Source organism: Delphinapterus leucas, chromosome 11 (assembly GCF_059928025.1).
Source record: "Delphinapterus leucas isolate spDelLeu-1000000601 "Yukka" chromosome 11, BTC_Dleu_Yukka2, whole genome shotgun sequence".
NCBI classification, from domain to species: domain Eukaryota; kingdom Metazoa; phylum Chordata; class Mammalia; order Artiodactyla; family Monodontidae; genus Delphinapterus; species Delphinapterus leucas.
The window spans coordinates 75656356-75672415 of record NC_143139.1 but is presented as its reverse complement, the minus strand read 5'-3'; the positions used below and the strand labels follow the sequence as shown (position 1 = coordinate 75672415).

Genomic DNA, 16060 nt, shown 5'->3' with positions numbered 1-16060 from the left:
GATGAATTGCTGCAGGGATGTTGGGTGATGCTCACAGGCATTTCAGATGGACAAGAAGCCTGGAAGAGGCAAGTCCCCTCTAGCAGCTTTAGCACTGCCCACCTCATCTGCAGAGTTTAACAGGGAGCCCCTGGCAGAGCAGAAATGTGGTTTGCAGAGTCCCACCTCCAGAATCACAAAGTATAGAAGGATAAGTGAGAGATACTTACTTTACACCTGGCACAGATATAAATTTCCCAGTGTAGAGGGTTTTGGTTTCTTTTTTAATTTTTTAAAATTTATTTATTTATTTATTGGCTGTGTTGGGTCTTAGTTGCTCCGTGTGGACTTTCTCGAGTTGGGGCGAGCGGGGACTAATCTTCGTTGAGGTGCGCGGGCTTCTCATTGCGGTGACTTCTCTTGTTGTGGAGCACAGGCTCTAGGTGTGTGGGCTTCAGTAGTTGCAGCACATAGGCTCAGTAGCTGTGGTGCACGGGCTTAGTTTCTCCGCGGCATGTGGAGTCTTCCTGGACTAGGGCTTGAACCCGTGTCCCCTGCATTGGCAGGCAGATTCCTAACCACTGCACCACCAGGGAAGTCCCCAGTATAGATGTTTTAAACATAGAAAGCTGCCTGACCTTCTGGTCCAGCCCATGACAGGGAAGGGCAAGAAGCTCTTGAGATATGGCAGTATTTGGCTTGACTTCAGTCCTACAGAATTAGGAATTTATACAGTTTTTAAAAATGTGTGTATTTGTTTTGATTTTTTTTTTAAGTATTATATACTACAGAGAAATGCCTTTGTACCAAATCACTGGAATCCCCCACTTTATTTGGCCAGCCCTCAAATCTCAGGAAAGACAGAACTGCATGCCTTCAAGTGGGGATTAAAGAGAGAAAATGCCAAGGGGGACAAGTTCCGCCTGCCTTTGACTCTGCATTAGCCCTAAGGACAGGGCTTCATATACTACCAGAGCAAGTTAAGAGACATATTTTCCCTTTGCACCTTTTAGTTATAATTTTCTCTTTACACCTTTTAGTTATAAACTCTTTGTCATTCACCTAACGTGAAGGCAGAGGTGTGAAGCACTGCTGGATGCTGAGGATTCCAGGCTCTAATTGTGATGTGTGAAAAGAGCCCTTGGCTCTAGAGTGGACTTCTACTGGATAGGCTTCTGTGTGCATTTATGAGAATTAAATGAAACAATGTATGTGAACATCCAACTCAATTTTAGGGATTAATCCAGTTGTCAGTCCCTGCACATTGGAGTTTTAACTAAATTTATCTAGCTCTCCAGTTCTTTAGGCTCTGAAAGTCTAATGTCCTGCCCAAAGTTTGGCCATTTATTAGTAGTTTAAGGTCTTGAAGTTTCCTTTTTTCTGTGTGGTTCTGGGATTGTACATGCTATTAACTGAGACAAGAATCCATTAGTTGCAAGTGTTTTGCAAGTTTAGTGATTTTTATTGAGTTAGGAGTTTAGCAGCAAATGGTGTAACTCACCTTGTTGGCTCTCGGTTTTCTCTTCTCTTCTCATTTCTCTCCACTTGCATTGCTCCGCTGCTTAGATTCTCTAATGCCTGGTCAAACTGTGTAGCTCCTGCCCCCAAATCCTGGCAAGTACTCAGGTGAATAAAGAACCCTGTTTCCCTAAATTAGGACCCAGTTCCTTCCCTCAGTAAGCTTAAGGCACGGTACATACTGTACTTTTTTTTCTTTTAAATCAACTTTATTAATGTGCAATTTGCATACAGTTACACACACTCATTTTAAGTGTACAATTTGAGTTTTGACAAATGTATACAGCTGTGAAACCCATCTCAGTTAAGATTTAGAACATTCCATCACCCCAGCACAGCACTTAAATTAAAAGATCATACTGTTTTGAAGTGTGTTTTCACTTCATGTAGAAGGAATATTTTTCTACACTGTTACATTTACAGTATCTTTTTTCTTTGTTGTGATCGTTATTTCTGGAGGTGTACTTTTGAGCACATTCACAGTTTTTCTTTAGGATAGGTTCCAAGAGGTGGAATTCTTAGAGGTTGGCCAGCGTGTAGTCCCACCAGCCAAGTATATGAGATCCAGTTTTCTCCACAGCACTAAATAGCATTGTTTTTTTAAATCTTTGACTATTCTGAGTTTTAAGGATTGTCTTGATAATGAGACATTGTTACTTTCAAAATAGGGTTACTCAAAATGCACAATTTCTTTAGATGATTTTATTTAAAAACTTTTTTTTTTTGGTCTTGCACATGTTACAGAATTCAACAAAGGGGGGTACTCATTGAAAAGTGTCTCCACTTTCAGGTAATTCCTTTCCTCAAAGAAGCCATTGTTTACTTGGACAATTTAAATCAGTTATTTTATGGTTCTGTAGCCTGTTTTTTTTATTGTTGTTGTTCAGATGTATTTTTACATAATATATTAGCTCACATTGCCAGCAAGCCCTAAGTCTAGCATTCATATTCTTTAGATGTATGGTTGCATTGTTTCAGAGACTCAGGCTATCCACATGAAGTGGATGAATTTGACCAGTATTACTGTGCACAGGTGCTGTATCATATAATACTTCTACCTTAGTATGTAAATTTGTGCTTATTTCAGTTATATTAAAATCTGAGTTGTCGTGGTCATTTTCTCCTGTGGCTCAGTAGCACAGGACAAAATAATCACCTGAAATCACAGAAGAATAAAAAAAACTTATATGTACTAAGTTATACTCCAGCTGGATCTCTTAAGATTACTTAACTTTCAACCAAATTGATAATCTTTGAAATATTAAAATCCTTAACCTCATGTTAATTTGGTTTCTTGAGAAATTTCATTCCAAATTCTTCTAAAAACCTTGAGGTAGAGGACTGAATCTTTAATATGTCAACCAGTTAGTACTGAGCAAATGATCATTATTAAAGTTGAGGAAGATGACTATTGGATCTTCAAAGTTGCTAAAGGGGCAAGAGAAACTTAACCCTGCTATCTCTGCTGCTTAGTATTTGGTCCTTTAAGTGCACAACCTGTAGGGAAGGTACCAAGGCCAAAGCTTTTGAGCAAAAAGTTTGAAATAGTTTGTGAAGATTGGATTTGGAATTTTTAAAAAGTCCTTTTTTTTTTTGCATGCTCCAGCCATATACAGTCACCATCTGGCTCCTTAAAGCCTTGGGCCTACCGTTTTTGGAAGTTCTTGGATCCTCCTTTACCCAGTCAGTAGTAGTTAGATCTGTTCATTCAGCTGGTACAGAATGTGAGACAGTGTGGTGCTCAGCATTGGGACTGCAAACATTAGACCTGGGCCTTGACCTATAGAAACTGGTGTAGTTGGGAGACCAACAGTAGGGTGGCGAAGTGTGTAAGGGATGGCCTTCTACAGAAGGTACACCCCTGCTTCCCAACAATTTTCAGTAGCATTTGAGCTTCCCTGGTGGCGCAGTGGTTGAGAGTCCGCCTGCCGATGCAGGGGACATGGATTCGTGCCCCGGTCCGGGAAGATCCCACAGGCCGCGGAGCGGCTGGGCCCTTGAGCCATGGCCGCTGAGCCTGCGCGTCCGGAGCCTGTGCTCCGCAATGGGAGAGGCCACAGTAACATTTAGTCAGTTGCTTACCTCTTAAATGTCAGTTGACTTTCAAAATTGTGGAAATGCTGCTTTGTGGGCAAAATAATGTTTTATGGCTTAAATGGCTTAAGTCTACTTCCTAATTCGCAACACCAAAAGGATTTTGTGTATGTGGAGATGTGTGGAAGGAGTACAGAATCTGGGGCCAGGCTCTCTGGGATTGATTTCTAGCTCTGCCAAATACGAGCTTGGACATCCTCACTTGATCTCTCTGCTTCTTTATCTGCTTAATGTACTAATCTAGCTCTAGAGTGGTTGGGAGAGTTGGATTGCATAGAACAGAGCCTAATGTAATTCTGACCCTTTTTTAATATTGCTTACTACTGTTTTCTGATTTTGCAAAGATACTGCCTCACTCTAAGAAGAATGAACGTATTTTGTGTGGGAAACCTATGATTGTCATTTCATATTTGTTCAACAAAATAGATAATATTAAACATAACTCTGAAATGGGGCAAAGATTTTTTTTTTTTTTGGCTGCATTGAGTCTTTGTTGCTGCGCATGGGCTTTCTCTAGTTGGGGCGAACGGGGGCTACTCTTCGTTGCGGTGTGCATGCTTCTCATTGCAGTGGCTTCTCTTGTGGAGCATGGGCTGTAGGCGTGCGGGCTTCAGTAGTCGCAGCACGTGGGTTCAGTAGTTGCGGCACGCAGGCCCTAGAGCGCACGGGCTTCAGTAGTTGCGGTGCACGGGCTCAGTAGTTTTGGTGTATGGGCTCAGTAGTTGTAGCTCGCGGGCTCTAGAGCACAGACTCAGTAGTTGTGGTGCATGGGCTTAGTTGCTCTGCGGCGTGTGGGATCCTCCTGGACCAGAGATCAAACCCGTGTCCCCTGCAATGGCAGGCGGATTCTTAACCACTGTGCCATCAGGGAAGTTCCATGGGACATAGATTTTTAAAGCATAGTGAACACCCATTTGTCAACAGTGGGTAGGGAAATGGGATGTTTGGGGTAAATAATATATTTTGATTTTATTAGAATTATCATATATGTAGTCAATTTTCCATGTGTTAGACAATACTAAACTTTATTTTTACAGATGCTAAACTGAAGTTTTATTTTTAATCCAGAGTATTTAGGATTTTGCGCTGCACAACTTCAAGGGGTGTCGTTCATGCAGACTGTGATGTGAATGGTCCTCTCTTGGAGCTGTACAGTGTGGCAGACTTGTTAAAGGATGCTTATTTGGGGGAGACAGACCCTAATATCGGATTGCTTCCTAATTTATCACACAGTTGCATGCAGAGTGTGAAAAAAACTTAATTTTTCCTTTCTGGTGGTTTGGATTTTGGACAAAATTATGTCAGTGACACAGATGGATTGAGAATTCAAATCTGGACCAACTGTAACTTGTTTTTGTTTGCCTCACTGAAAATTTTGACTGCTGAGCTTCCATCTGTCTTCTTGTCTGTTAATATCAACAGAGGCCTTTCCTGTTAGTAGAGTCCTTAGGCATTTAGCACTTAAATTTTGCTGTGATTGCCACATTTGAAACCTGAAATAACTAGTAATCAAGGAAAAGGATTGAATAAATAATATATAGTAGTTGTAGAACTGTAGCCACTAGCTGGTAGGCCAGGAAAAATGCCTGTTTATGTCATATGGTTTGCAAAGAATATTGATTATCTATAAAGCAACCAGGAAAGCACCGTGCAGGGACATAATAAGTGAAAAAGTGTAACCACATTAAACTGTTTTTAAGCATTTTGTCTTTGTCAGAACAAATACAAATATACTGGAATATTAACCGGATTTTGGTTATTAGGAGTAGAGCGATTTTAAGTTGATTTCATATGTATTTTTCTTTAATGAGCAGGTGAAATAAACTTGGGGGAAAAAGCAGGTATCATTCGCAACAGATTTCTTCCTTATTTAGGTATTAAGCATTGTCATAGATACTGGGGATACAGTATATTCATTTATATCCCTTCCCTCAACAGGGAAGATGAAATAAATACTGAGTATTGAACAGTAATTACAAGGTTAAAGCGTATTACAAAAAGGGACCGTCCAGTAGAAGGAAGCATATAGCAGTAAGATTTAACGCATTCCAATGATAAAATGTTTAGCCAAATTTGGTGCTAGAGAGAACCTTTGAAATGTTCAAGGGACTAAATTTTAGTAGATTGGGGAGGTAAAAGAGTTTGTAAGGTTATATAACAATTTAGCACAATTAGAACTGGGATTAAGTTCAGATTCCTGGCTCTAAAGTTTTTTCCCTAGTAGGTACACGAGGATGCCTAGTTGAAGTTAGCTCTCTAACGTAAATTAGCTCCCTCTTTAAAGGCTCTTAAACTAGGTACAAGTTCTTTTTTTTTTTTTTTTTTTTTTTTTCTTGCGGTACACGACCCTCTCACTGTTGTGGCCTCTCCCGTTGCGGAGCACAGGCTCCGGACACGCAGGCTCAGTGGCCATGGCTCACGGGACTAGACGCTCCGCGGCATGTGGGATCTTCCCGGACCGGGGCACGAACCCGTGTCCCCTGCATCGGCAGGCGGACTCTCAACCACTGTGCCACCAGGGAAGCCCGTAGAAGTTCTTTGATAAAGAAGTTAGCCAGCTTCACTGCTCTCCTCCTTTGACCCCATTTAATTCCAAAGAGATAGCTGCTTCTTAACCTCTTCATTTTACCCGCAGTCTATTAGCCCTTTTTTTTAAAAAATTAATTTATTTTATTTTTAGTTTTGGCTGTGTTGGGTCTTTGTTGCGTGCGCAGGCTTTCTCTAGTTTCAGCGAGCGGGGGCTACTCTTCATTGTGGTGCACGGGTTTCTCATTGCGGTGGCTTGTCTTGTGGAGCATGGGCTCTAGGCACGCAGGCTTCAGTAGTTGCAGTACGCAGGCTCAATAGTTGTGGCTGGCAGGCTCTAGAGCGCAGGCTCAGTAGTTGTGGCGCTTGGGCTTAGTTGCTTCGCGGCATGTGGGATCTTCCTGGACCAGGGATCGGACTTGTGTCCCCTGCATTGGCAGGCGGATTCTTAACCACTGCGCCACCAGGAAAGTCCCCAGTCTATTAGCTCTTAACCTTTCCTTCACTTTCTTTTCTAACTTAGACTTTGTTTTCAGCAAACAATGGAAGCCAACTTTGGCTATTTTAATCCGCAGTAGTATTTATTGAGTTATGAGATACCTAACACAGTCTTTAGGAGTGCCAAAGAGAGAGGCAGTAAGGAACAAGGCTCGGACTCACATCACGGACTTCACTGTGGGCATCGCATGCAACACACACTACAGTGTGATTGCTGATGCCAAGTACAGGAGGCTGCACTTGGTTGTCTAGAGGTAACTACTGCTGTGCCCTCCAGAATGGATCCTTATTTCTTAGCTTCTGATGCACAGGTTTTTGACTGAGCCTAGGTCTCACATGCTAGGTTGCAAGAGAGTTAGGAAATAAGACTAAAGCTTCTGTTGAGGGAGGTGAGGATCCATGAAGGTTGGGGAGTGTGCTTCCCAAAAAAGGGTGTTCTAGCTGTTAGGTAGCCAAAAGCAATGATGAATGTCTACTACGAACCTCATTTTGCCTTCTGCTGCCAGGCAGTCCTTCTGTGTGACCATAGATAAGTTTTTCTATTTTATACAACAGTTACTTCAAATTTTCGCATTCTTTTTTTTTTAAATTATATAGTGGTTATGTTTTTAAAATATTTATTTATTTATTTTTGGTTGCGTTGGGTCTACATTGCTGCGTGCCGGCTTTCTCTAGTAGCGGTGAGTGGGCGCTTCTCTTCATTGCAGTGTCCAGGCTTCTCATTTTGGTGGCTTCTCTTGTTGCGGAGCATGGGCTCTTGGTGTGCGGGCTCAGTAGTTGTGGCTCACGGGCTCTAGAGCGCAGGCTCAGTAGTTGTGGCGCACGGGCTTAGTTGCTCCGCGGCGTGTGGATCTTCCCAGACCAGGGCTCAAACGCGTGTCCCCTGCATTGGCAGGCGATTCTTAACCACTGCACCACCAGGGAAGTCCCTCGCATCCTTCTTAAGCTCCCAACCTGAACATTGCACTAAGGAAGAGGAGCGAAAGGTATGAACAAATGGGGAATTTTTACTGTCGCTAAATAGTGGATAGATTTACAGACAACTGTCTAAACTCACACATAAGGGCCTTAAAATGAATTATCAACTTCAAACAATGAGTTAAAACTTTGAGAAAGAAAGAAACCCACAATCTAGATCATTTCTAACTTAAGATGAATTTTTTAAAAAGTACGTGTTCACTGGTTTTTGCTAATGTATCACTCATAATTATTGTTCACCATACAGGAACAGGCATTTAAAATTTTTCCCTGTTTCCATTCAGGATGAATTCAGAAGACTTTCCCTCCCCCACCTGTTAAGTTACACCCTCCCTACCAGAATCTTAAATATGCAAGTTTTTTTTTTTAATGGGTTTATTAACAGTGCCTTAAGTACCTTGGCACAATAGCAATCCCACTGATGAAGTGTTACTAAGTTATTAGGTCCTCTCTTCATTCAGAGGTCTAAAATATCATTCCTAAGACACAGAATTCATTAAGATGGACAGTTAAAGTATTCAAATCACTAAAGACTTATTTTTTGAGCTGGTGCTAAAGTCATTTCAAGCCATGAAGTGTTATGGCATCATCAAATAAGAAACCAAGAGAAATGGGGAAACATAACTTCTATCAGTCTACTAATTACAGTGCTGGGTATTCAAAGGACATTTTTACCACCAAGAATTTCATGAGTGCTATATGAAGGAGTAGTTGATACTGTCTTTAACTGTGATGCCAATATTTAGAAATCTTTCAAAAAAACAGAGGGAAAAAAAGATGGAGATGTAAAGTTTCTGTCTTTCCAGAAAACTTTTAAAGTGTCTTTAGAAATAGCCAAGAAAAAATATGCCCCCAATCTAGTCCTGTTGTTCATATAGTGTCCCTAACTCACACCTGTACCTACTCTAAGACCTTGAGATACCCATTCTAAAATGCATCTTCCAAAAACTGACTTTTGGGAGGGGGAAGGGTAAGCTGGGACGAAGTGAGAGAGTAGCATTGACATATATACACTACCAAATGTAAAATACATAGCTAGTGGGAAGCAGCTGCATAGCACAGGGAGATTAGCTAGGTGCTTTGTGACCACCTAGAGGGGTGGGATAGGGAGGGTTGGGAGGGAGACGCAAGAGGGAGGGGATATGGGGACATATGTATACGTATAGCTGACTCACTTTGTTATACAGCAGAAACTAACACAACATTGTAAATCAATTATACTCCAACAAAGATGTTTAAAAAAAACTCTGACTTTTGTGTATATTTATACTCACATTGAAATAAATTCCTGGGGTGGGAGGGGGCGAGGGACTCTGTTTTACTCTTACTTAGAGTTAGTTGATGCCACAATACCATGAGCAAAATAAGGAATTAATACATTTGTTAGTAAGTTCATATTTCAAAGTCACAGAACATTTCAGAGCATAATGGTTTTTGTAATATCAGAGACAGAATGGCTTAGCACATAGCAGGTAGTTAGGGTCGCAGGCCCACGCGCAGCAAGGAAGACCCAGCGCAACCAAAAATAAATAAACACATAAAAAATAACCATTACTAAAATTTAAAAAAGAATGCAAAAATTGGTTTATACCAATTTTTAACTCAAATATAGCAGATTTTTTCCCCTACCCTATTTATCTTAGTAAGACTATATACTTCTTCAGTTGACAATCCCAAAAGAAAAAAATAAGTGACATGGCTTAATTTACCTTTTTCATGAAGTACTTCCTCATGATTATGAAGCCCTTCCTTAACTTCTGTGTTATTTATTGTCCTACCAAACACTTGATATTTACTGTTTGTATTAATTGTCTTTCTCTTTACCATTGAGATTAAGAAAACGGGCTCTGAAGCTACAGTGAGTAGAGCCCAATAGCCTGGATTTTAAACCTGGCTCTGTCAACTTGCTAGCTTTGGTTATACTGTTAAGTGGTCACTCTTAGTTCCTCATTTTCCTCATTTGTAAAATGGGTCTGAGGATTAAATGAGTTAGTAATACATTTAAAGCACTTAAATTGGTATTTGACCTAGTTTTTTTTTATTACTTGAGCTTTTATAGATTCTCTGCTGATCTGGGAACATTGCTTGATAATTGCATAGAGTCCCTGACCTTATGGAATTTACAGGCTAGTGATGCGGGAGGAAAAGAAACAGACTGCAACATAACCTGATGCGTTTAGGGGGCAAAAGAATTGGGGGGTAGTAGACAAGGAAGACAAAGAATTCAGCCTAATAGTTTTCCTTGTTGGATGCACAGTTTGTTAGTAGGATTTTCAGATTTTTGTCCATTGTCACTGATTGGAATAATTGTATGTGCCGTTCCTGGGGTAGAAGTTACTAACTGACAGCAGGTAGAGTAATCCTTCTTGTCAGCTGTGTGGGACCTGAGTGTGCATGCATTTACTCCTGGAAGAAGTCTTTATTTAGCACTTAACCACCACCATTTGCTAGCTGGAGTTCCCATCTTCCAATGGTGTAGGGTCTGACAAGTAAACCAAGTTATTGTGCTAGTTATGGTAAGAGGAGTGGAGGTATTAATGTGCAGGAAACTGGAAGTATAGGGAGATGCTTCCAGACAAATTCAGACCTGAGAAGTAAGTTGGTTGGATATACTTAGCCTTTGAAAAGTTCTTCTCTGGCTCCTAAGTCTCCATTCCTTTTCACTGAACTTAACAGAAGTATTGATCTGGTCTTGGGTTGAGGAGAAAAATTAGAATGGAGAGATTTCTTGCCCAAGTCATCCCACCCTATCTATTGGATGTTACTCCAAGTGGAACACAGGAGTACTTTCCTGTTACTTATCAGTCTGACTGGAAATAAAGCTTTTCAACAAAGTGATATCTTGGTGTCCAGAGCCTTTGAAACAGTTACCTCCATTTTTCTGTCTCTGAGTGTACCACCTAAGAAATTATGAGATTTAAGTGTGTGGGAGTAGAGGGAGAAAAAGGAGGAGGAGGGTGATTAGAATGATTAGAATCATTATTCTCATCTAACTTTAGGATAAGCATTTTAAAAAACAGTGAATTAGGGTAAAATAATTAACTTATATGATTGTCAGATTTTTCATTTGACAAGGAAAAGGGGTTGATATAAGTAGATGATGTCTTATGTCCACTAGGGGGTAGTGTGAACCATAAAAATTAAAATGATTTCTCACCGATTAACCCTTATTTCATTGTGAACTTGCCTTGTTTGAATTAATTTTTCTCCATGCAGTGTTTTTTTTTTAATTGCTACAAATCATTTTCAAACACAATCTTGTGACTGTAAAAACAGTAATACACATTCCCGCCATTAGTGATTCAGATGTCTGACATTACTTCTTTTTTTTTTTGGGCCGTGCTGTGAGGCTTACAGGATCTTAGTTCGCCGACCAGCGATCAAACCTGCACCCTTGGCAGTGAAAAGCCCCGAGTCCTAACCACTGGACTGCCAAGGAATTCCCTGACGTTACTTTTCATAAAGAATTTTTTGAGGGGAATATAGTGATGCTTTAAAATTTCTCTACCAAATTTTACTCACTATATGAAGTAAGTTAAATTATTCTTAATGACCTGTAAGTAAAATCATCACATAACAGGATTGTCTTGTGTTTCACTGTCCTATATGGTAGCTACCAGTCCCATGTGGAGATTGCAGTTGAAAAGTGTCTAGTTCAAATTGATATGTGCCCTAAGTATAAATTACACACTGGATTTTGAAGACTCAATATGAAAAAAGATCATAAAATACATCAATAATTTTTATATTGGTTACGTGTTGAAATGCTATTTTGAATATATTGGGTTAAATAAAATATTAAAATTAATTTTACCTTTTTCTTTTTACCACATTACTTTTAAAAAAATTAATTAATTTATTTTATTATTTATTTGGCTGCACCGGGTCTCAGTTGCAGCACGTGGGATCTTCGTTGCTGTGTGCAGGATCTTTAGTTGCAGCATGCGAACTCTTTTTTTTTTTTAAATTTATTTATTTTTGGCTGAGTTGGGTCTTCTCTGCTGTGCGTGGGCTTTCTCTAGTTGCGGCGAGCGGGGGCTACCCTTGGTTGCCGTGCATGGGCTTCTCATTGTCGTGGCTTCTCTTGTTGCGGAGCACGGGCTTCAGTGGTTGCAGCACATGGGTGGTTGCAGCACATGGGCTCAGTAGTTGTGGCTCGAGGACTCTAGAGCACAGGCTCAGTAGTTGTGGCGCATGGGCTTAGTTGCTCCACGGCACGTAGGACCCTCCTGCACCAGTTATCGAACCCGTGTTCCCTGCATTGGCACGCAGATTCTTAACCACTGCGCCACCAGGGGAGTCCCTGATAGAGTTATTGAGTATAGTCAGATCTCAGGCGAGATGAGCTAAAAGATCCACAATTGCAGTTTTGTGTTTCAGAGAATATTCTAAATGGGGAAAACTCTAATTGCTGTACATATAATGTGTTGGGGGTATATACAGTTAATAAGTGGGACAGCTTTTCCTACATGAAAATTACCACTCTTTTTCTAAGAGTGGTTTATTATCTAAAATTTTACTGTACATAATTCATTGCCTTAAAATTTGTAAGACCTTACATTGTTTCATAGTGCACACAAATTATTACTGAACCTAAAAACAGGAAAAGTCCTAGTTAATGGAGTTTAGTTGATTGAATGTCAAGTGTTGTCATTACTGTGGTGTTATTCTGGGATTTGCTCTTTGAGTCCCAATAGATCTGTTGATAATCAGATCAATTTGATGTTATTTAAATCCTTTAAAGTATTTGTAGCATGAACTGCTATATGCATTCTGTAAGATGACATAGTTTCCTTGCGACCTAATCTTGTTGCCACTTAAATTCAAATTCATTTCTACTTTTTGTAAGCAATTTTCTAAACTAGTCTACATTACTTTCTATTCTGCATGGCCTAACCTAAGTTCTACCTGGGATTCAGTCCCAGGATTGCTTTTAAACAAATAGGATCACAAAATGCAACTACAGGTTATTGTTTTCTTTAAAAACAAACACTGTTATTTAATAAATCTTGAGACTTGTTACTGTGCTTTATTCTTACCCTAGATTCTTTTTGAGTTGGTTATAATGTGACTGTGGCCTTCTTATGTGACTTCATTTGCCAAGTCCTTTTACAGTGTTATCTCATTTGCTCTTCATAGCACCTCTGCATGAGAGGTAATGTTAACTATATAGATGAGGAAGCTGAGGCTCAGAGCAATGTAAATTACGTGCTCAAAACTGTAGTTAAGCAATGCACTAGTAATTTGAACCCATTATTTCTAGACTTGAAGAATACTTCACTGTCTTTCTGCCAAAGGATAGGATAAAACTAGAACGTGTTTCACAGTTATAACCATGTGTGAGAGTAGTAGCAGGAAGGATTTTATTTCCTACCCAGTTTTTGCCTTTTTAGGGAAAAAAATCGACAACTTCTGTGGGAGAGAATTGTTCCATTTGGTTTGGATTTTATTCTTTTTTTCCTCCTGTAATTTATGCTGTGGGTTTGGGAAATCAGTGCTGTGTAGTCAAATAATTATGCATCTGTTCATTATATCAAAATCCGTTAGGACTTGAGAGCATATAAAAACAATTTCAAAAAGTTTTCGATACCCAAGAGCTTATTCTAGAATGTGTTCTGATTAAATCTGATACTTGATCAGGCCACGTGATATGTTTAATATGTACGTTCTTTAGAAAGACTGATTTTGAGGGTGAACTGAAGATGAGGAGAATGCCCTCTCTGCCTCTGACAATGTCTACAGAGAGTGATTTTGAAGCTATTTTGGGATGTGATCTTAGAGGCCCTTCTGGAAGCTTTTTATAGCTTTGAATAGAGCTACTATTTCGTTTAACCAGGGACTGGTGTTTTGGGGCTCTTGGACCCCAGCTTTCTCTTTTTTTCCCCCAGTCTCTCTCTCTTTATGGCTTTCTAAAAATATGAAGACCTGGGGTAAAACCAAAGGAGGATGGAGGTGAGGAGTCAAAATTCAAGGAATTTTACCATCCACTTCTTTTCTCATTCCTTCACGCCTGCTGTTCATCCTGATATCTTTACTTTTTCTCTTTTGTTCTAGTTACATGTTGGAGGACTTCCCAAGATGGGAGGCTTCTTTATTGCCTCTTGAGATTTTTAATGCTCCAAAAAAATGTTTTACTTTGTTTGAATCTAAAGAATATTTTGCTGAAAGTAGTGTATATCGTTTCAGTTTTTGATTTGCCCTTGCATTGCCATGATTAAAACAAAACAAAACAAACTAGTCTTGAATTAAAGTATTAAAAGCATTACTTTAAATGAGTTTAACACATTTTGGGAAAGGATTTGATTTTGTATCTGCATCTTGTGACTATTTCAATATATAACCGTGCTGACAGAGAAATCTTTTTTTAGTATATGCACTGCAGGCTGTAGAGTGAAGTAGTGTAAGGTGTATAATTTTTCTTAAGTGAAGGCAGTGTGAATACAATATTCTCATTCATTGATTTTCATACCTAAATGTTTAGATACTGCAATGTTCTAAATGTTTTTGACTACACATACGTATTCAAAGTGTTGAAAATATATTACTAATATATAAAACTACATGTACTATTATTGTCAGTTTGTATATTGAATATTAACATTTTTCTGGCTAAATAATTTATAAATATAAATTAGATTATTTCTTCCCACACCTGAGTGGATTTTTTTTTTTTTTTTTTTGCCGTACGCAGGCCTCCCACTGTTGTGGCCTCTCCCATTGCGGAGCACAGGCTCCGGATGCGCAGGCTCAGCAGCCATGGCTCACAGGCCCAGCTGCTCTGCGGCATGTGGGATCTTCCCGGACTGGGGCACGAACCTGTGTCCCCTGCATCGGGAGGTGGACTCTCAACCACCGCGCTGCCAGGGAAGCCCCTGAGTGGATTCTTTTTCTTCTTGTGATGTGCTCATCCTGCTTTGAATAACATTAATGTTAAAGATGAAATTTCTGATTGTTTATTCCTCGTTCTTTGTAACATTAGATAGATTCATAAATCAGTAAGATATTTACTGAACATCTATGGTGCCAGGCACTGTTCCAAATGCTGAGGATATAGCAGTAAATAAACACAAATCTCCCCTTCTGTGTTACTTACATTCCAAACAAAACAAGTGAGATGTAATATGTTCGGAGGCCCTGGAGATACAGTTGGTGGGGCGGGGGGAGCAGGGATAGAGGGGGAGGGTATGGGATAGGGTGGAGTGGGGTTTGCAGATTCGATTATGGAGGCTTCACTGAGAGAAAACACATTTGAATGGAGATCTTGGGAACTGGGTGGGTGAGCTCTATAGAAAGTTGGGGGAAGAAAAGTGAGCACAAAGTACCTGAGGGAGGAGTATGCCTCGCAGGTTGAAGAACTACATAGAAGCTAGTCTGGCTGGAACAAAGCAGATGAGATGGGGGGATAGGGTGGCAGAAGCATAGCTGAAGATGGCTAAGAGATAGGTGGAATGAGGGGATCACGTAAAGCTTCTTTTGGAGGGCATTATAAGGACTTTGATTTTTAAAAGTTCTGTGGAATACAGATGGGGGTTGAGGGTCAGAAGCAGGTAGAACAAGTTAGTTGGCTGTTGAAGTCTGCCAGGTGAGAGCTGATGGTGGCTTGGATCAGAAGTGTAGCAGTGGAGTGATGAGACTTCTGTCCAATTCCGGGTAGATTTTGAAGTTCAAGCCAACAAAATTTGCTTATCAGGTTAGATGGGTGGGGTATGAAGGAAAAGGTGGATCAGTTGGAAGGATGGATTTCTGGTTAACTGACTCGAGGAAGGCTTTGAGGAGGAGCAGGTTGAGGGTGAGGAAAGGTCATGCTACGTTTGGGATGCGTATTAGACATTTAAGAGCAGCTGTTGAGCAGACAGTTATGGATAGAAGAGGCATGATTCAGGGAGATATCTGTGCAGGATATGCTTTTGGGGCTTCAGCATATATGGAGTGGATTGAGTATTTAAATTCATTGGACTGGATGAGATCACTCTGGAAGTGTGTAGGCAGAGTAGAAGACCTAGGACAGAGCCCTGGCGCACGTCAATATTGGAGTATTGGGGAGGTGGGAAGAAACTGCAAGGAGCTGCTGCCATACAAGTAGGAAGAGAGCCAGGAGAGTGTACAAGTAGGAAGAGAGCCAGCTGCAAGAAGCTGGATGAAGCCTTGCAGACCAAGGAGAGGGCAGACCAGCTGGGTAAGATATTGTGTTTAAGTCAATTAAGATGAAGATTAAGCTTTAGCCATTTGATTTTACCATGTGGGAATCATTGATGACCTCAACAAGCAGGTTGGTGGCTAGAGCCTGATTGGAGAGTTGTGTTCAAGATAGGAGGGGAGGAGAGAAATTGGAGACATGCAAGTATAGATAACTTTCAAAGAGGAGCAAAGCAATGGGGCAGTAGCTGGTGGGGGAGAGTCAGGTCAAGGTCATTTTCTCCTTTTTTGGGCGAGAAATTACAGTAAGTTTGTATAGTTTGGGGAAAGA

At 40.3% G+C, this 16060-nt stretch overlaps 2 protein-coding genes across 2 annotated transcripts in view; one reads left to right on the top strand and one right to left on the bottom strand.

The window, feature by feature from the left end:
- UBE2N (ubiquitin conjugating enzyme E2 N) overlaps window positions 1–16060 on the top strand; it is a 34021-nt gene that overhangs the window by 14780 nt on the left and 3181 nt on the right. The window lies entirely within an intron of this gene.
- NUDT4 (nudix hydrolase 4) overlaps window positions 1025–16060 on the bottom strand; it is a 41748-nt gene continuing 26712 nt past the window's right edge. The window contains exon 5 of the mRNA XM_089921122.1: window positions 1025–7581. Coding sequence (XP_089777248.1) covers window positions 7484–7581 — 98 coding nt within the window. The 3' untranslated portion in view covers window positions 1025–7483. The remainder of the gene's footprint in view (window positions 7582–16060) is intronic.